The 21,987-nt window shown below is 42.4% G+C and overlaps 1 protein-coding gene across 3 annotated transcripts in view; it reads right to left on the bottom strand.

Moving 5' to 3' along the window:
• Positions 1 to 2,810: 2,810 nt before the first annotated feature.
• The window catches only part of ZUP1 (zinc finger containing ubiquitin peptidase 1), a 79,692-nt gene continuing 60,515 nt past the window's right edge, over positions 2,811 to 21,987 (bottom strand). For 2 of the 3 annotated variants that reach the window (XM_075340028.1, XM_075340026.1), the window contains exons 9-12: positions 17,320 to 17,488; positions 14,025 to 14,179; positions 10,431 to 10,651; positions 2,811 to 3,444 (exon numbers count right to left, since the gene is read on the bottom strand). In XM_075340028.1, the coding sequence (XP_075196143.1) occupies positions 3,397 to 3,444; positions 10,431 to 10,651; positions 14,025 to 14,179; positions 17,320 to 17,488 (593 nt within the window). In that variant the 3' untranslated portion in view covers positions 2,811 to 3,396. Of the gene's footprint in view, positions 3,445 to 10,430; positions 10,652 to 14,024; positions 14,180 to 15,396; positions 17,135 to 17,319; positions 17,489 to 21,987 lie in introns of those variants that run through there. The other variant, XM_075340029.1, reaches the window with a different exon arrangement.

Raw genomic sequence — 21,987 nt, 5'->3', positions numbered from 1 at the left:
CATGGAGGTGACCGGAGCCGCAGCAGACACAGCCGCTCCGGTCACCTCCATGCAGCAAATGAACACAGCCGCGCGATCAGCTGCTGTCACTGAGGTTACCCGCGGCCACCGGTGGATGCAGCGGTGGCCGCGGGTAACCTCAGTGACAGCAGCTGATCGCGCGGCTGTGTTCATTTGCTGCATGGAGGTGACCGGAGCGGCTGTGTCTGCTGCGGCTCCGGTCACCTCCATGCAGCTGCGGTGGAAGCGACGCTGGATCATCCTGGATTACGCCGGACAAGGAGGGCTTTTTGGGGCTGATTAAAGTGGTGAACCAGGGTATATGTGTGTGTTTTTATTTCTAATAAAGGATTTTTTCGGGTGTGTGTTTATTTACTGTAATTTACAGATTAATCATGGAGGGTGTCTCATAGACGCCTGACATGATTAATCTAGGACTTATTGGCAGCTATGGGCTGCCAATAACTCCTTATTACCCCGATTTGCCAACGCACCAGGGTAAATCGGGAAGAGCCGGGTACAGTCCCAGAACTGTCGCATCTAATGTATGCGGCAATTCTGGGCGGCTGTTGGCTGATATTGTTAGGGTGGGGGGGGCTCCCCATAACGTGGAGCTCCCCATCCTGAGAATACCAGCCTTCAGCCGTATGGCTTTATCTGGCTGGTTTTAAAAATGGGGGGAACCGCACGCCGTTTTTTTTAATTATTTAATTATTTATTTCACTGCACAGTATAGACACGCCCACCGGCTGCTGTGATTGGGTGCAGTGTGACACCTGTCACTCAGAGTGGGGGCGTGTCTCACTGTAACCAATCATAGGCGCTGGTGGGCGGGGAAAGCAGGGAATAGGAGATTGTTTAATGGGCGGCCGGCTTTTTCAAAACAGTAAAAGCCGCCGGAGCAGTGTGAATGCCGTGCAGCGCCAGGGATCGGGGATCGGTGAGTATATGAGAGAGGGGGATAGACTGACATGGACAGAGAGTGAGGGACAGAGATAGTGACGGACTGACAGAGATTAGTGCATGACAGACATTGTGAGGCGCTTCAGAACGCAGCTTTTCAGCTGCGCTCTGAAGCAGACCTTTTTTACGCTGCGGTGCAGAGCGCACACCTGCGCACATAGCATCAGACAACAAAATCGTATGAGGGATGTCACACGTTACAATTGACTAGGTTCTTGCAACAAAACGCTCAATTCTAGAGAATGATATGATGTGTTTGCGATCAACGGTTTTGCGTTCAATCCTGATCGCATGTAGCTGTCACACGCAGATACGTCACAAACGATGCCGGATGTGCGTCACTTACAACTTGACCCCAACGACGGATTGTGAGATATATTGAAGCGTGTGTAGCGGGCTTTGGACTCATAAATTTCACAATTGGTTGCATAAAAAAAAAAAAAATGTTCCCATGCGGAGATAACATTATAAATGTGCCCCTGCTATTTAATGTGTAATGGATTGTCTGATTGTGCAAAAATATGGGTGGCAAATGGCACATCTCCAGGGCAGAGGAAGCAAAAGAGTACATAAATAAGACACCATGGGATCACGGCTGATTTTTTTCTGAGGCTCAGTGGCTAGCACTGCAGTCTTGCAGCGCTGGGGTCCTGGGTTCAAATCCCACCAAGGGCACCATCTGCAAGGAGTTTGTATGTTCTCCCCGTGTTTGCGTGGGTTTCCTCCGGGTACTCCGGTTTCCTCCCACACTCCAAAGACATACAGATAGGGACTCTAGATTGTGAGCCCCAATGGGGACAGTGTTGCCAATGTATGTAAAGTGCTATGGAATTAATGGCGCTATATAAATGAATAAAATTATTATTATTAAATTATTATTATTACCTTGCGTGTTTTAAACATTTTTTACCTCACAGAAAGCAGTAGTTGCTGCAGTCCCATGCTGAAATGTTTGTATACTTATTTCCTTGTCTACTCAGGAGATGTGGTATGATCAGACCATGTCCCTGTACGGTCAGACACAGCCATTACACAGTACACAGCAGGGACACATTTATAAGATTATCTCAGCATAGGAACATTTAACATCTCTAATTGTGGAACTTACTATTCCAAGATCTATTAATTAAAGTATACTGAGAAAAAGAAAAAGATAGCTTAATGTACATAGGAAATAAGACCCTTTTTTTATCTTGATGGGTGTTATTCCAATACTGTTGACCGACAGAGGAAAAAAAGTATAATGAAAAATAGACAGTAGAAATGGCACGTCCACCTTGAATATAATATATATATCTTCAAACTTCATTAGATTAAAATCCACATGGTGGTTTTGGAAAAACACTAACGTACTCCTGGAGCTACCTGTTCCCTTAGGTCATGGAATACTCTATGTGCCACTCCCCTCTTTTTTTTTTCATTATATGATTAAAATGTACATTGCTCATAGGTCAACCCTTTTATAGGGAATCTGTCAGCAGGTTCTTAATATGTACTGTAAAGGCAGAAGGAGATTGGGGCTGAAATACAGATTCACAGCTCAGCTACATTGAACATCTCTGTCTTAGACGCTTCACCCAGTAAACCAACTGATACATTGATGGAATTAGGGCATTTTTGCCTATATTATGCTACTCTTGAATGAGCTGGAGAAAAAAACCTGGTGACAGATTCCCTTCAACATTGCAAGGAGAAAACCCACTCTAAGTAGTAAATCAGACATCCCAGCAATTACACTCCTATACAAAGTGATCACGGTTATAATCTAAAGAATAGAAATACTCGAAAACCTTAAATAAAATAAATGACTTCACTAGGATATAATAAAAATACTTTTACTTAATGATTTCATTTTAATATTAAATCATTTAAAAAATCCTTTTTACAAGAAAAAAAAAATATTAACACATCATACATTACAGTACCTGAGTTAACAGATTTTTAATACCCCAATACAATCTGCTAATAACATATCATACATTTTAAATAGGAAAAAATGGTTATTAAAGGGGTTGTCTGGGACTATTTTCAACTGGGCCTTATAACTAACAAGGCAGGCAGTTCCTAACCACCTGCCTGTTGTACCCGGCGCCAGCTCAGAGCAGTGACAAACGCTCCTGCTGGCGATGTTGCTGCTTCATGTTAACACAGCAGCTCTGTCAAAATGCCAATGTCATGTTAACTGACAGCCAACTCAATGCAGTTAGACTGCGGGGAGCTAGCTGTCAATCATGACATCGACAGTCATGCCCCATCAACACAACAGAGAGAAAGAGAAGCAGCTGCTCTGTCGATGTGACATATCTCTGAAAGCTGATTCATGCCTGCAACTGGACAAGTTCATTTTAAAACTAGAATAGACCCATCAGAGAAGTTCGGGGAGGTCTTTCCTTTGTGAATTTATTGCACATATAAATCATGAATCATTTTTCTTCAAGGAATTCTTTCAGCACGGAAGACTTTTGACATTTGTAAACGGCCCTATAAAAAAAAAATAATCACATTAGATTTGGAGTATTTATAACGATGTCAGTACAGAGATCTATAGGGAATGTATCACTGTGCTCAGTAAAAGAATCAACAAATGGTGTTAGTGATGGGTCGTGTAGGATCGAATTGTGGAATCAAACAAGCAAACAATAACAAAAAAACATAATGTGTCATAATGTGTGTAATTTTGCATCTCAGTCCCATTCACTTCATCAGTGCTCATGTGCAATACTAGGCCACACATGGACAAGGTTGTTGGTCCTGGAAAAAAAGATATATTTTCATAATTCTGTTTTCAACACAAGTAGAAATTGACTAAAATGCATCAACTTTTGGTGCATGTATAAGAACTGTACATAAGGCAAGAAGAATGATTGATTTATATAAGCCACCCAAAACCTATAAGTTCAGCTGCAGCTTACCAAACATCTGAATGGGATTTCTTTTTTTTTTTAAAAAAAAGGGTCAAAATTTCAGAGATGTTGATTTCTGCAAGCAATGCAGATTTCAGATCCCTGTACGACAATTTCACTAGTACTAATATACTCATGGCCTTATTTCCACATACCGTATTTTTCGGACTATAAGACGCACCCTGGTTTTAGAGGAGGAAAATAAAATTTTAAGCAACAAATGTGGTCATGACAAATTGTTATGGGACGAGGATCCACTGCTGACACTGTTATGAGGGAAATGTCCCCAAATTCTCTACTAAGGTACTCCATCCTGTTAATGATTTTTCTGCCTTGTATATTATCCCCATCCTTGTATATATGTCCCCCTTCACATAAAAACCAACGTTTAGGCTATGTGCGCACGCTGCATTTTTTGCTGCGTTTTTCCGCATTTTTTGGGGCAGTTTTGGTCTCAAAACTGCATGAATTTCCTTCCCCAGCAAAGTCCATGAGATTTCATTTTTCCAGTGCCTTCCAGACACTGTTCCGAGAGGTGTACTGTTTTCCGTCCCTGTAGATCTCACATTTTATGAGGGACCACAGGTTCTCTATGGGGTTCAGATCAGGTGAACAATGGGGACATGTCATTATTTTTTCATCTTTTAGACTTTTACTGGTCAGCCACGCTGTGGAGTAGTTGGATGCATGTGATGGAGCATTGTCCTGCATGAAAATTATGTTTTTCTTGAATGATGCCGACTTCTTCCTGTACCACTGCTTGAAGAAGTTGTCTTCCAAAACTGGAAGTAGGTCTGGGAGTTGAGCTTCACTTCATCCTCAACCCAAAAAGGTCCCACAAGTTCATCTTTGATGATACCAGCCCATACCAGTACCCCACCTGCACTTTGCTGGTGTCTAAGTCGGAGTGGAGCTCTCTGTCCTTTACCGATCCAGCCTCTGGCCCATCCATCTGGCTCATCAAGAGTCACTCTCATTTCATCAGGCCATAAAACCTTTGAAAAATCAGGCTTAAGATATTTCTTGGCCAAGTCTTGACATTTTATCTTATGTTTCTTGTTCAAAGGTGGTCGTTTTTCAGCCTTCCTTACCTTGCCCATGTCCCCGAGTATGGCACATCTTGTGCTTTTTGATACTCCAGTAACGTTGCAGTTCTGAAATATGGCCAAACTGGTGGCAAATGGCATCTTGGCAGCCTCACGCTTGAGTTTCCTCAATTTATGGGCAGTTATTTTGCGCCTTTTTTGCCCAACATGCTTCTTGCGACCCTGTTGGCTATTTGCCATGAAATGCTTGATTGTTTGGTGATCACGCATCAAAAGGTTTGGCAATTTCAAGACTGCTGCATCCCTCTGTAAGACATCTCACAATTTTGGACTTTTCAGAGCCCGTCAAAACTCTCTTCTGACCCATTTTGACAAAGGAAAGGAAGTTGCCTAATTATTAAGCACCCCTTATATAGGGTGTTGTGTCATTACACCGCACCCCTCCTCATTACAGAGATGCACATCACTTGATTTACTTAATTGGTAGTTGGCTCTCAAGCCTATACAGCTTGGAGTAGGACAACGTGTATAAACGGTATCATGTAATCAAAATACTCACTTGCCTAATAATTCTGCACACAGTGAATAGCCACACATGATCACTCGAGGCTGTAGGAGCCACGGATTATCACGTATGCCAGCTCTTTACTATGCGTGCACCCCCCCGCCCACCTGTCAGCGCCGGCTTCAACGTGGAGAGATGATGGGCAGGATGATGGGCGTGCATATGAACTGAGGCTAATGAGCAGTCCCATGTGTTCACGGTAGGTGCTGCAACAGCCTTGCTCCTGCCTCTGATGACCCGCTCCACCACCACCGCACCATCCCCTTCACCAGCTCCATCACCACCGCACCGCAGCCATCGGACTACTGTATAAGACGCACCCCCCAGTTTCCCCAAACATTTTTGGGGAAAAAAGTGCGTCTTCTAGTCCGAAAAATACAGTAGTATGTGCTTTTAAAGATTTAAAAAAAAAAAAAAATAAATTCTTCTTAGGATTTTCATAGAATTGTTCCCTTTTTTGTGATACGTGAGGCTCCAATTTTTATATTCCTTGTTTTTCCTGATATCACTAAAAAAAATATAAAGACTAGAAAATAGGTGTTTATTCGCGAATTTTATTTTTGTCATGTCCACAAAGAAACCCTTAAAACATTTAAAATTAAGTTTACCCTTCTATACAAAATATTTACATATATTAGACTTTTTCCCTGACAAGTGTTGGGGCCAGAAACGTCAGCTTGGACTTGCAGTGTTTTTTTTTTTTTGTCTTGCTTTTTTATTTTTTTAAAACACTCTGACCCCCATAATGTGTTAAAATATTAATACATTCTTATTATTGTAGATTGTCCCTGTAACTGGAGCTGTTACATTTGCCCCAGCTATAGGTGAAATTCAGCCTCCTGTGTGCATAGCAGTGTTTACTGTGTCTCCTAGAATCCAGCAGCTCCTGCACTCTCCTCACACCTAGCGATCACATGTCTTAAGAAGGAACCACTGTCAGGGCTTCCTATACATTATATACAATGTTGTGTAAAGTCATCAGGAAAGCAGAGATGGTAATAAACCTGCTCTGCTTCTTGTGCAAGTAGCTTAATCTCCATTAAGTTTTAGAACATCAGTGCAAAGTAAAGTGTGGATCACAAGGATGTTTAAAGTCAATGGGTGGTCCCGAAGTAGTTAATCACCATTACGTAAAATGTAGGCTTCACGTAAATAAGCCCTTATTAGCACATACAAATGATTACGATATTCACCGTTATTTGCTCAATGAAATTATGTGTGTAGGTATGGTCAGTTTTGTTTGCAGTCTGTAAAGTTACACCCTTTAAAGGGGTTGTCCGATCTAAAATGACAAGTCTGCAGTCACTATGTGATTGCAGACTTGTTATTCCTCACAACGCACGCCAGACTTCAAACTCATGGCCAGAATACAACTAGATCAATTCAAGTGTATTGAACGAGGTCTCACTCATCTAGACGGGAGTATGCATATCGCACACTTGCGGTTATATGACCATCATTCTAGGCTCTTGACACCAGAGAATCCTCAAGGTGCACAGTGCGTAATGTGAGGATTCACAAGTTCACAGTCAGAGTGACTGCAGACTTGTACTTTTAGACTGGATAACCCCATTAAATCAGATTTTAGAAAATATTTAATATTTGTCTCTACTTTTTGCATACAGTTATGTTTGCCTATACAGTATGTTTCAGCTTCTATGCATATCAAAAGCCTCAATACACTGCCAAAGCATCATACAAAAATTTTACTGATAAATGATGGACCCCATTTACTTATAATAGGGTCTGTTATTCTCCAACAGTGTGTCTGCTGTATTGATGAGGGAATATAGATACTCTGAATGCAAATATAAACACAACCTAAAAGGCTCCCATACACAGACTAATATCGATAGGTCCAGTCGACACTCTAATGTGCATGGGGGAAGGGAGGATGCACCAGCCAAAATATCTGCAAAGAGGTTGATGGGAATGTCCCTTTTCAAACTACCAATCACTTTGTTCTGAAGATAAGTTGCCGGCAGAGATCTCTGTTGGTGGCTTTTTCAGAGAGCACATGAGCGCTAGGCAAAGCGAGCACTCCTGTGTATGGGAGAGAAGGCTAAGGCGGCTATTAGCTGAACAATTGTCCACAGTATCATTTGGACAATAGCCATGTAATATTTACGGACAACTTTAAATATACATTCATTTTTTATATACAAACTTCATGACATTTATCAGAATAATTGTATGCAATAGATTATCATATTTACCTACTTCACATTTTAAATTAGAAGAAATGAAAAATAAAAGCACTGGACCTTAGAAAACACAAAGTCTGTAAGAAAACAAAATCGAATTTGAAAAAAAAAAAAAATTTTATGCAAGCGGCGAATTTCAAGCTCTTCTAAACATTCCAGAATGACTAGTTAATATATATATCTCATGACTAGTAATGAATGAGCATGCTTACCACTGTGTAGGGGTGTGTTCCGGGTTTGTGGACTAACCAGCAATCACCTCTGATCTGTGCAGTTGTACTAACCCTGTGCGGGAGGCTGAATGCCATTTCACACATCCGGCATTTCACCGGATTTCCGGATCCATCACACTCCAGTACAGTGTTAATACTGTACAATGGCATTGCAGCAAGCTCCGGTCACATGCTCCTGTCACATAACAGCATGTGACCAGAGGTTGCCGGGATGCTATTGTACAGTGGTACACTGTATTGGAGTGTGACGGATCCGGCAATCCGGTGAAATGCCGGATGGGTGAAACAGCCCTGAGAAAGAGCGGGAGGTGGGTCTTCACGCTCCACTGCACTGCGTCCCAGGTACCTCTGTCGGCCGCAAGCAATAGGTATCACCGGCTGGTGTGTGTGTGTGTGTGTGTGTGTGTGTGTGTGTGTGTGTGTATGTATGTATGTATGTATGTATGTATGTATGTATATGTATGTATGTATATGTATGTGTGTGCATGTGTGCGTTTCACTGCAGGTCCTCGATGCGTTCCACGATAGGTCCTCCCGTACAGGGTCTGGTGAGTATGATTGCGGGGTCTTCTCTCTTGGTGGTGTCCTAGTTCTTTAATGAAGTATCCTGCACAATTCTTTAATTATTTTTTTAGCTGTATGGACAGTTCATTATTGAAGCACAACTAAGATTTACTTTCGGGGAGGGGCTTACATTTATTCCACATACTCTCCACTGATGTCAACACACTTCTTACATCGGTATTCCAAATTCTGTAAGCCTAGCAAAAAGAAGGATTTCTGTTGTGCCTCAAACCAGGCACCTGTAGCAGCCATGGCATCAGAAATGGTGTGAAATTTGGTACCCTTGAGATGTTTCTTCAGGTCTGGAAAAAGATGATGGTCAGAGAAGGCTACATCTGGTGAATAAGGTGGGTGGTCAACCAGCTGGAAGCCCAGCTCTGCCAGTTTTGCCGTGGTCACTTGTGCAGTGTGAGCAGAGGCGTTGTCTTGAAGGAACTAGATTCCTTTGGACATTTTGCTGCGCCTTTTGGCCTTTAGAGCTGCCTTCAATTGGTCCAAAAGTTCAATGTAATACCTTTCATTGATGGTGGAACCCTTTTGAAGGTAGTCCATTAGCAGCACGCCCTCCTTATCCCAGAACACAGACGCCATCACATTAGTGGCTGATTTTTGCACGAGGAGAACCACTGTGCCTCCACTCTTTTGACTGCTCCTTGTTTTCAGAGTCATACAAATAAATCCAGGTCTCCTCCACAGTGATCAGTCGATCCAGAAAGTTCTTATCAGTCCGGAAATACTGACAAATGAACCGGGAAGTTTTCACTCGCATGCTTCTCTGACCTGTTGTCAAACATTTGCAGATAGCTTCCTTATGTCCATGGATAATGACACCAACATGTTTACGGGAAATCCCCTTGATGTCTGCTATTGCTTTAGCTGAAATTCGTTGATTCTCCAGTATGAGGTTGTGCATCGATGATCTCTGGAACAACAACCACCCTCAGTCATCCAGGACATTCCTCATCATTGGTGCTGAAGTGACCTGTTTTAAATTTGGCAACCCAGTTCTTAATTGTGGAATATGAAGGGCATTGATCCCCCAATGTCTGCGACATATTACCATGAATATCCTTCATTGACTTTCCTTGCAGAAACAAGAATTTTATCACTCCTCTGCTCTCAGTTGCTGTGAATATCGCATTAGACTCCACCATTTTGTTTTCCCGCATGCGTAGAACACTGTTGCCATAAGCAACAAACACAAAAATTTGAAAACATATCAGACACAAGGCTTTCATGTGATGTAACATTCGTTACCATAGAAATAAAAAAAAATCACAAAGCCAAAGATTTATCAGCAGCCCCTATTATATCCTCCACAATTCTTTCATTTTTTAGCTGCATGGAGAGTTCATTATTGAAGCACATCTCGGGTTTATTTTCGGGGAGGGGCTTATATTTAAGCCTTACACCGAAACGGCTGAAAACTGCTAGGGCTCATTTTCGGGGAAACACTATTTATATATATTTTTTATTTTTATATATCGTCCAATTTTTAGGTGCACATGGATGATACGTGTGCTGTTTTTTTTTCTCGCAGCCAATGACTTGCATTGTCCTGTCTCAGCCGATATAAGTGGCCATACGTAGTATTCTGCAGATGAACACTACTTCAATGAATAACAATGGTGCGAGTGCAATACGATGTTTTAAATCCCCCCACACACTTTTTTCCTTTACCAATTATATTAGTGGAATACACTTCAGATGAGCCTTATTTATACTGACAATTTATGAGACATAAATGCCCTCATGTTATTCTTGATGGTTTATTGTTTTATTCCGCGTACATTGGAGTGAAGCCTTTTTCTGTATAGGAACACACCTAATTAACAGTTAGCTATTATATTTTAGGAGCAATACCCGAAAGGGCACAGCACAGAGTTCTGAGGAACAAAAATGTCAGCAGTGTTATTTTCGGGAGTGGTGACAAGTCATTCCAAAATACTTACTGTCTTTTCTTCTGGGGAGAGAATGCCCTCTACAGCCACAATCTGGTACTGCTTGTGCCTTAGACCACCTGCATATCTGCGCAGGCGTTTTAGATCAGCACCTTCCAAACGCTGTCTAGTCAGTCTCTTCATGGATTCTGGAGGACATCCAGGATCGAATAATAATAGACAGTAGGACTTATTTTTCCGCTCTTCAATTCCCACAATGGTTCGACTGTGACCTGTACCAAACATATTTAACAAAACAAGTAGAATAAGGTTTATGGCACACTTAGAAGTCATTAGATACGAGGGAACTTGGCACACCAAAACATAATATAAGGACTTTATTGTATAGCCAATCCAAAAAAATGTAACGCTTCGACCCCTATATTGGGTCTTCATCAGACACAACAGATTCTTGTGTAGGGACATGCCTTTAAGATGATGATATTGTCAAAATCATGGTGAAATTTATGGAAAAATCAGATTGCTGTAATGTATAGATGTGATGGCACAGTACAGCAGGGTGCCCTTTAACAGTGTGTAAGACACTCTGCTATACTGCACCATCAAATCTATACAGTACAGTAATCTGATTTTCCTATACATCTCACGGTGATTTTGACAGCATCAACATATTAGATGCATATTCCTACACAAGAATTTATTGGTGTCTGAAGACCCAAATATAGGGATTGACATTTATTTTTTTTGTGATTGCCTATACAGTAAAGTCCTTATATTCATTTTTTGTGGTGTATATTCTCTTGTGTCTATACTTAACAGAACAAATATACAAATATAATTTTTCTAAACATTTACCACATATGTGAAATGTGAAATGCACTAGGATTTGAACACGTTATCTTCGAGCAGTATAATGTAGAGACAGAGACCCTGATTCCAGCTATGTGTCACTTACTGGGCTGCGTAGTCTAGTTTTGATAATTACTTCTGATTTAACAGTGATTTTATCTTTAGAGAACTAGTTGGCATGCTGTCAGGTAGTCCACCATATTCATGAGCTCTGTGTAACTTCTAGATTTGCAGCAGAGAAAAAACATTGATTTTGTCAACAAGACACCTCAGTAAGCGACACATTCCTGGAATCATGGTCTCGTTCTACATTATGCTGCTCTCAGCTGGAGTAGCAAAAACCTGTTGACAGATTCCCTTTAATCTCTTCCTGACATATTAATATGGCCATGGTCGAATCCTTGTGTACGATGCGGGCTCAGAAGTCGAGCCTGCGTCATACGTGGGAGATGCAGGCTATATTACACAGCCAGCATTTTCTTCTACTCCGTGAGCATGGATCACTTTTGTTAAGCCTTCAAATGTTCTAGTCAATCTCTGACAGTAGAATTTTAAAATGTATAGTGTGTGTGTGGGGGGTGGGGGGGATCATTCTAGGGTTCTCGGGAGTACAATCGCAAGTTGCTGGGGTTCAAAGAGACTGTGATTTTCTCTATATAACACACTACTATGGTATAGCAGTATATACCATATTTTTCGGACCATAAGACGCACTTTTCCCCCCCCCAAATGTTGGGGGGGGGGGGGATTGTGTGGGGTGAGTCTTATGGTCTGAATATAGGGCTTCGGCCGGGAATGAGGGTGCTGCGGTGGAGCAGGTCATCGGCGGGACGATCAGGCTGTAGCAGCGCCTGCCGTGACCACGTAGGCCCGCTCATTACATATGCACGCCCATCATCCCGCCCATAATCTCAGCGCTGAAGCCGGCGCTGACAGGTGGGCGGGGGGTGCGCGCATAGTAAACAGCCGCTCGTGATCACCCCTGGCAACTACAGCCTGGAGTGATCATGTGCGGCTGTATTCACTGCTCCCCGCGCATCATCATCAGCACGGGGGGCAGTGAATAAGTACACTCACCATTCCCCTGCAGCTTCGCGATCTCCCGTCTGCCGGTCAGCTGATCTGTGTAGAGAGCGGTGAGCACAGCGATGACGTCATCGCTGTGCGCGCCACTAGTCACGCAGGTCAGCTGACCGGCAGATAGGACGACGTGCAATGCTGCAGGGAAATGACCGGTGACTGCTCCACACAGATCAGCGGCGCTGCTGCCGCCACAGAAAGGGGGAGGAGCAATGCTGCATGGAGCAAAGAAAAAAGAAAGGTGAGCATAAACGTTTATTTTTTTTGTGTGATACAGGATACAGGCCATATAGCAGGATGGGGGTATATAGCAGGATGGGGGTATATAGCAGGATGGATGGGGGTATATAGCAGGATAAGTGCATATACCAGGATGGCAGTATATATCAGGATGGGGACATATAGCAGGATAAGGGCATATACCAGGATGGGGTACATATACAAGGCAGGAGGATCATTACCAGGATGAGGTACCTTAGCAGAGAATTTGGGGACATTACCCCCATAACAGTGTCAGCAGCAGATCCTCGCCCCATAACAGTGTGTCATTACCACATTTTTTGCTTAAAAATTTATTTTCCTCCTCTAAAACCAGGGTGCGTCTTATGGTCCGGTGCATCTTATAGTCCAAAAAATACGGTATAACAAATGATCAGATAATCACAGGCACAAGTAGTAGGGACAAATAAAGTACAAAGAAAATTATATTTTTTTACAATTCCAAATCCCCCCTTTACCCTCATTTAAAGAAAAAAAAAATATTGGTATCACTATAGCCTGGGTCCAGAACAGAATTTATCTAAAGTCCAGCTGAACCTGCCGAACCAAACTTCAAACGGTCTGCTCATCTAGAATTCTGATATGAAAAAATAAATAAAACCATACCCCAAAAAATGTTCTGCAGCAGTTAAAGAGAACAGTGAATGCAAGTTTTAAATAGAGTTCCCCTTTATGTGAAAATTTCCATAGAAATGCCGCACTTCGCTAAAAGTGTGATATGTTGCATCTGGCTGCACTGCCCTAGTGCCGCTCACCTGCAGGCGACCAATGGCCACACAATTATGACGCCACATTGTGGGGCAGGCAAAGTCTGGGCCACATGCAACCTGGTTCTGCATGTGGTCTCAGGTTAAGACAATATATGTTAGGTGAACATCAGTGACACCTGCCAGTTTCAGAGGGACTGGCCAATGGCCTAACGTGCATGGTGGTGTCCTTGCTAGATTGCTTCCCCTAATGTAAATATGCAGGATCTACCCCAAAATTCATTATACAAAGCCATCCTTAAGGCTATGTGCGCACAGTGCGTTTTTCGCAGCGTTTTTGCGCGTTTTTCGGGTGCGTTTTTGGCCTCAAAACTGCAGGACTTTGCTTCCCCAGCAAAGTCTATGAGTTTTAATTTTTGCTGTCCCCACACATCTGGTTTTTTTACCTGCGTTTTTGAGTTAAAAAAAAAAAATGGACATGTCAGTTCTTTCCTGCGTTTTTCTGCGTTTTCCCCCCATGCAATGCATTGGAAAAACGCAGCAAAACGCAGAGATCAAAAACGCGGCAAAACGCAGCCAAAAACGCATGCGTTTTTTGATGCGTTTTTTCTACGCAGGTGCGTTTTTAGCGGCCAAAAACGCACAAAAACGCAGCGTCAAAAAGACGCAGTGTGCGAACCTAGCCTTATAGAGGAGAAGAAGAATGTTTTCATAGAGAGCTGGACATTACCTTGGTGCTGAAGGTAAATGGCTGGCTTGGAGGAGCACACTACCTTGCCTCCAGCTCCTCTAGGATCAGATGCGTAATAGTTCAGAACCCATTCAAACAAGAGGGGATGTGTCCCTGATGGGCTGCTAGGTGTGTGAAAGTCAATAATTCGACATCTGTGAAAACAAACACATTGACACAAATATACCCTGCACAATAATAATAATAACATGAAAACATTTACATTCTAAAATTTCATTCAAAATTAAAAAGTTTTTAGTCACCCAAACCACATATATGGGGGATCGAGGACTCTGAAAGCTAAATCCATTCACAACATCTATCTGTTTTTCAGCATTCCAAAGCATTTAGCGCTTTGATTCACATGCAAACAAGATCTATGGACAGGACAGCAGTATCCGAGTCTCTGCCTCCCTATCTTTGTTTCCTCGTCCAGAAGCAGCCTCTTTAGCTTGATTGATCACTGTGTGATGCCAGACATCAGGCAAGGAAATCAGACAGAGCGCTATCAAATCAAGCTTAAAGGGGTTGTCCGTCCTAAGGTGAAAAGTCTGCAGTCACTCTGTGACTTCAGACTTCTTAATCCTACCAGCACGCACAGTGGTGTGCAATTTTCAAATTTTGATGCCCTTAAACCAAATACTTACACCACAAAAATAGTTAAAGGGAACCTGTCAGGTCCAATATGCACCCAGAGCGACGAGCAGTTCTGGGTACATATTGCTAATCCCTGTCTAACTGTCCCTGTATACACTAGCATAGATAAAGAGATCTTTAGAAAAAGTATTTCTAAAGATCTTTTACAGTATGCTAATGAGCGAGGGGACTAGTCCCCTGGGTGTTAGTTCCCCAGTCAGTTGTCCCCATTAGCCTGTTAGCACGCCCCCTGTGGGTGTGCTAACATGCTAATGAATGTGCAGCGTCACAGGATGATCAAACTCACCTCTCCACCGCCATCTCATCCGACAGGGGATTTCGGCTCAGTGCGCAAGATTCCAGAGTTTGAGTCATGCGCACTATGAAGCCGGGTATACGTGTACTGGCTTCAAACTAAAGTAGTGTGCATGACGGGAAGTCCGGGGTGATGCGCACCGAGCTGAAATCCCCGTCAGACGCGATGGCAGCGGAGAGATGAGTGAGATCTCCCTGTGACACTGCACATTCATTAGCATTTTGCACACCTACAGAGGCGTACTAACATGCTAATGGGGGCAACTGGCCGAGGAACTAACGCCCAGGGGACTAGTCACCGCGCTCATTAGCATAAGATAAAAGATCTTGAGAAATACTTTTTCTAAAGATCCCTTTATCTGTGCTACCAGATGCACGGACGGTTAGGGAGGGATTAGCAATATGCACTCAGAACTGCTCATGACTGGTTCCCTTTAATAAATAACATTTCCCACATCTCTACTTTACATCAGTGCAATTTTTTAAAACCATTTTATTTTGTTACAAAGTTAGACAAGTTCAAAGTTTAATTAGCATTTTAATTTTTCCCTCAAACAATGTTACTTTAGCCCCAAATGTTTCCTTTTTACTAGGGTAATCAGAGAAAATGGTCCATACAATGGGTTGTACACCAATGCCACATAGCGGCATATTGAAAATCAGGTTTTGCTGGAATGGTTTGTGGGTGCCATGTCACATTAGCAGTGCCCCCGAGGTACCAGAAAAGCAGACCTCCCATAAGTCATACCCTTTTACAACCTAATTAATCTAGGGTGCAGTGAGCAAATCTACACCACAGGTGCGTCACAGAATTTTATACCATGTGATGAGAAGAAATAACATTTTTTCATTAAAATGTTGTTTTTGTCTCAAGTTTTTATTTTTTTAAAAAGGGTTATTAGGAATAATTTGACTTCACACTTTTTTGTACAATTTCTCAGAAGGGAAAAAGCGCCATATTGGAGTGCAGATTTGCTGTTATGGGTACCATGTCACATTGGCAGATCCCATGTGGTGCCAGAATAGCAGGACCCTCCAATTCATCCAGTGGTGTAGTTTGTAAAATGGGGTCACTTATTGATCTAGGGGTGCAGTGACCATATTGACATCACAAGTGCTTCACAAAATTTTATACCATTTGGAAATAAAACCATCATATTTTTACAACTTAAAATATTTTAGCCCCAGATTCTACCACTTTACAAGCAGCAATATACAAAAATGTCACCAAAATGTGTTAGAGTTTCTGCTGAATGTGGCAAAAGCCCATACATGTGTAGAGTTTAGCCGCACCACAGGGCTCAAGAGGGAAGGAGCGCTATTTGACTTATGGAGAGCAGATTTTCCTAGAATAGTTGAGGAATCCATTTGCAGAGCTGCAAAGTGCTAACAGAGAAGGATCCCCCATGTAGACACTGACCCCATTTTGGAAATTACACCCCTCCTGGAATTCAGCTACAGGTGTAGTGACTAGTTTGACTGCATTGGTGATTTCCAGAAACCCTTTTTTTTTTTGTTTTCTTATGCTGTTCACGGAAGATGTTAAATAGTGTGACTGTTTTATAGATTGGGAAAGTTGTGGTGCGATTACACCGGAGTACGGCAATGCTCCATATGTGGTGGAAAACTGCTGTTTGGGTACACAGTAGAATTGGGAAGGGAAAGAGCATCAACTTGAATTTTGGAGTACAAAATTGTGTGGAATAGAAAGCGGACGCCATGTCAGGTTTGCCTAGCCCCTGATGTGCCTAAACAGTGGAAACCCCCACTAGTGACCCCATTTCGAAAAATACATTTCACAAGGAATATATCTGGAGGTGCAGATAAATTGAACCCCCAGATAGATTGGGACCCCAAATGCTGCAGAAGACCTAAAGCAGCAGGTACTCACCCTACATAGATCTGTCAACGGCTGTCCTCAGCTGCACCAGTATCAGTGTTTTGGCAGCAGCGGTGAAGTCATATTGGTAGCCTACATCGTTGCCCCAAGGCGGAGCGATTGAGTTCAGTGATTGGCTACTACAGCGAGATGTGCAGCTGACATGTCACCACTGCAGCTAAAACACTGAAAATTAGAGGCAGTGGAGAGTAGTCACTGGACTCAGATAGCACAAGTACCTGCTGGGTTTGTTAATTTAAGTATCTTACAGCTGAAGTTTCTGAAAGTGGGAAAAAATATAAAACATTAATATTGTAAAGTACTATAGCGCAGCAAGGAGTTAAAAAATAAGTTATTTTTATTTTTTTTATTTTACAGCTTTCACTAAATTCAAATAAACTACTCCCAATGATAAAACAAGCAAAAACAAGAACAACGCACACATACATAAATAACTTCACTTACTTTAACCTCAAGGACGTTAGAAGGCAATATATTTCAGATGCCCCAATCCAAGCCCTGGTGCCTAGGAGTTTGCTATTGAAATGAGAGGCACCTTGAGGATCAAAACCTTCCTTCCAAGCATCTTCAATTAGTGCTTGAATCTTAGGGATACAGGGGATGTACCTATTATCTAGAACAATAAAAGCCACAACATAAGCATTTCATGGGAATTTCCTTATGAGGTATTAGACAGCGGATTTGGAAGTCTATAGATACTCATTGTAGCATTTGTCTATCTGGCTATAAGGAGTAATAATTCAGAATTGTCTAATTGTGTATATGTAAAGATTTTGTAAACAATTAGGCAACCAGTGAGAATCAGTTGACCTTGTAATGTGTCCTAGATGTTCATTGTCCTAGATGGAGATAAGAAACTTTATTCGCATCTGCCCATAGAGAACACATGAACTCTCAGGCAAACTCAGTAAGCATTTGTATAGGAGAGTCGGGGGAAACCGCTGTTGGCCAAGGAAGGGTTCGGAGACAGCTAATAAAGGCTTTTCCACTACTAGGATACCAATAAGCTATTGCGAAACGCGTTGGGGGGTGGGGCAGTGTGACCTGAGACCTGGCACGGTAATATTGGGTAGCTATCCCAGGAGATGTGTCCCTATTACTGCATATAGTGGTGGTTGTCTGTTCTAATTGCTAGGCTTATTATGATTGCCCATACATGCTGCAATTCTCTCCATTCAATCTGCCACTAGGAGTTACCAATCATCTTTGCATTTAGTTTGAGCACTAATTTTTGCTAACAAGCCATTCTATGTTTTCATGTGTCCAGTTTAATTGTGGATCAATTTTGATGGTTGGGATATGTGCAATATGATAAATGTGCAATATAATATATAACTAGCACTATAATGAAGCACTTTATCCAACCTATTATTTGCAAAGTTTGCGCTGGGATATGTGCAATATGACTAATATGCAATATGACAGTATATGGGATTGATTATTAAGCACTATAGCAAAGCACTTTATCCATCTGTTTACTTGCAAATATACTGCTGTGTACACATATATATTTAGGGTGCTCCCTGGATACTGAACAAATTTTTAATATGTGCATTAATATATATTGGTTTATTTAATTGCCGTGCGTGATCTTAGGTCACACTGTCCTTTGTTTTTGTCACCTAAACGTATCTGTGCTTTTATATTGCACTCTCTGCACTGCGTGTATCCAAAAAATATATATCAAAAAAAATAATTTAATAAAGCAATATATTGAATCCACTTGGAAAGTACTCTTATTATATAAAAACTGGAGGACAAGGAGCACAGTGCAAATTTGTTTAATAAATGGTAACTGGCACAAAAAAGATCAGCGGCAAGCAGGCCGGCAGGTAAAATAATTGTACATAATCACCAATATATGTTAAATACATATAGAAAAATAATGAGTCACAGGCTGGGTCAATGTTAATAAAGTTAATAATGTTAAAAAAAGGCATCCAGCACAAATTGGGCATGATATAAAATTTTGACAATTGTTACATATGGACAGATGATAAAAACCAGCATAGATAAGGACTAAGGTACAAGTATGTACTCTGAGGTAGCAGGGATACATTCAATATATACAATGAGGCCCAAACATCACTAATAAGAAGCTACAGGTGCTGGTAGAAAGCAAGCTCTGCAATAACAGAGTGAATAGTTAAACAAAAGTCAAGGCTAATAGTCAAAATGGACAGGTTTAGCCACCAAGAGGTGCTAAATGGATGCACATAAACAGTCAGATATAGGTATGAGACAAACATTGAATTAAAACCCAGCCGATTGAGTAAACATACCCATAGAATGCACAAAGCCGGCCTGATAACAGCAGAGCGGACCCCCCGGTGAGAGCCCCAATGTATACGTTTCACAATCTCTGTAATAGGATTATTTCATCAGGGGGAGGTGGAACGCTATGAGGCAGCCATGTGTATTTATACATGGCGCCCGCACGCTCCAGCTGCTCCACCCCCTCATTGTCAGCGCGACCGAGCCAATCGCGGCTGATACCCGGCGCCATCGGCTGTCAACGCCCTTTAAAGGTAGCGCGCATGCGCGGAACATGGGGACGCGTCACCCGCGAACCGCGCACGCGCGCAGGCGATAGTGACGCCGACAGAGCCGGGCCAGCAGGCCACTGACGCAGCCGCGCCGACAGGGGGAGGAGGAGCGGGAGCGAGCATAAAAGACACAGATACATAGTTATGAATGGTATGACATGAGTAGGAGAGCCTATACTATGACACAAAATATGCAATATTATACCCCAGTCGTGGCACAAGAGGGAACAATCAATGAATAACCATAGCACAATGTCCATGATGATAATCAGAAATATATATATATGAGTAAATATAAACACTGTGCCACTAATGGGAAGACAGATATTATAACACAAGGTATTTGGTAGCATTTCAAAGTGTCCCAGTCGTGGCACAAGAAGAAAAATTAACCCATAAGTATGATAGTAGAAATCTGGATTTCCTTGACATTGATATTCAAATTGATGAGGGTAGGAAGATCCAGACCAATGTTTACCGTAAGACAACTTCGGTTAATTCCCTTCTTCATGCCTCGTCGTCCCATGATCGGTGCACCATTCGGGCCATCCCCACCGGTCAATTCTTACATATGAAACGTATCTGCTCGTCTGACCCTCTTTTTGAGGAACAGGCGGCAGATTTAAAAATTCGGTTTCAAGAGCGGGGCTACAGTAATAGGAGTATCAAGCGGGCTTATCTACGAGCGAAGCACACTCCTCGATCCACTTTACTATATAGTAGTGGGGCTAAAACCGATGGTTCCTCAAATCCTGGCAAAATCCGTTTTATTTCCACTTACAACCATGAGTGGTCCAATATGCGATCTATCTTGAGCAGGCACTGGAATGTTCTCCTGTCTGATTCTATCTTATGTGATCTTTTACCCAAAAGCCCTCTGATGACGCCTCGTAGGTCACGCAATTTACGTGACATGCTTGTACGGAGCCACTATGTTCCAAATCAACCTACCACTTTTCTGGATCTTGGTACTCCCCTCAGGGGCTGTTTTCCCTGTCGCCACTGTCTGGCCTACAGCAATGTCCTTCGGATTTCCACCTTCCCCTTTGCTGACGGTCTGCGCAGTTTTGATATACGCCACTACATATCGTGTGGCACCAGCAATGTGGTTTACTATGCCACGTGCGGGTGCCACATGATATATGTGGGCCTCACCAGTAGGGAACTGCGCAGACGTGTGAGGGAGCATGTGAGGGACATTGCTGCTGCCCGGACAGTGGTTGACACTTCCACCCTGAAGACCCTTCCCCGTCACTTTCGTGCTTTTCACGATTGTGACCCAACGTCCCTGAGCATCAGGGGCATTGATGTTATACATGGGGGGGCGAGGGGTGGTAATGTACGCAAAACACTTGCCCAGCGTGAAACACGCTGGATTTATACTTTGGGAACATTATCCCGGAGGGGACTTAATGAGCATCTGAGTTTTGCGCCCTTCTTACGATGACTGCTCTCTTCTTTGTTCTCCCTGGTTTTTGTGCCTTGTTTTTAATTATATACTTTTGTATATTTTTTATTTTTTAGAATCACTGATTCAACTTTGCTGGCACTCTTTTGGAACCACACTTCTGACACCGAACATCGACATGGAGCTTTTCATACATTGATTACCTTCCTCTCTATGCCACGACTGGGTTATTTGTAGTAATACTGTATACTCTGTGTTTTAATATATGCTCTTCCATCAATGTCATATTTTTTATCTATATACTTTTCTTACTGATTACGGAGTTGTTACATGTTGAATATTTCCCTCCCGTGCCACGACTAGGACTTTTGAAATTATATTGAATGTCCTTATTATAGTATATGTTCTCCTTCAGTGTGGCACTGTTGATATTTACTTAGCTATATTTCTTATTTTGATCATGGATATGGAGTCAATGTACTATATCTTGATATGTCCCTCTTGTGCCACGACTAGGGATATTGGCTGTAATATTTGATACTTTGGGTTATAGTACATGATCTGTCTTCAGTGTCACACTGCTTATATCTATTTACTTATACTTTTGATTTAATCATGGATGTGGAGTTCATATATCATATATCGATTATTTTTCTTCTTGTGCGACGACTGGGACACTTTGAAGTGCTACCAAATACCTTGTGTTATAATATCTGTCTTCCCATTAGTGGCACAGTGTTTATATTTACTCATATATATATTTCTGATTATCATCATGGACATTGTGCTATGGTTATTCATTGATTGTTCCCTCTTGTGCCACGACTGGGGTATAATATTGCATATTTTGTGTCATAGTCTAGGCTCTCCTACTCATGTCATACCATTCATAACTATGTATCTGTGTCTTTTATGCTCGCTCCCGCTCCTCCTCCCCCTGTTGGCGCGGCTGCGTCAGTGGCCTGCTGGCCCGGCTCTGTCGGTGTCACTATCGCCTGCGCGGTTCGCGGGTGACGCGTCCCCATGTTCCGCGCATGCGCGCTACCTTTAAGGGGCGTTGACAGCCAACGGCGCCGGGTATCAGCCGCGATTGGCTCGGTCGCGCTGACAATGAGGGGGTGGAGCAGCTGGAGCGTGCGGGCGCCATGTATAAATACA

The sequence above is a fragment of the Anomaloglossus baeobatrachus genome, chromosome 3, assembly GCF_048569485.1.
Source record: "Anomaloglossus baeobatrachus isolate aAnoBae1 chromosome 3, aAnoBae1.hap1, whole genome shotgun sequence".
NCBI lineage: Eukaryota > Metazoa > Chordata > Amphibia > Anura > Aromobatidae > Anomaloglossus > Anomaloglossus baeobatrachus.
Note: the sequence above shows the minus strand (reverse complement) of the source record. Positions and strands in the feature narration are given on the sequence as shown.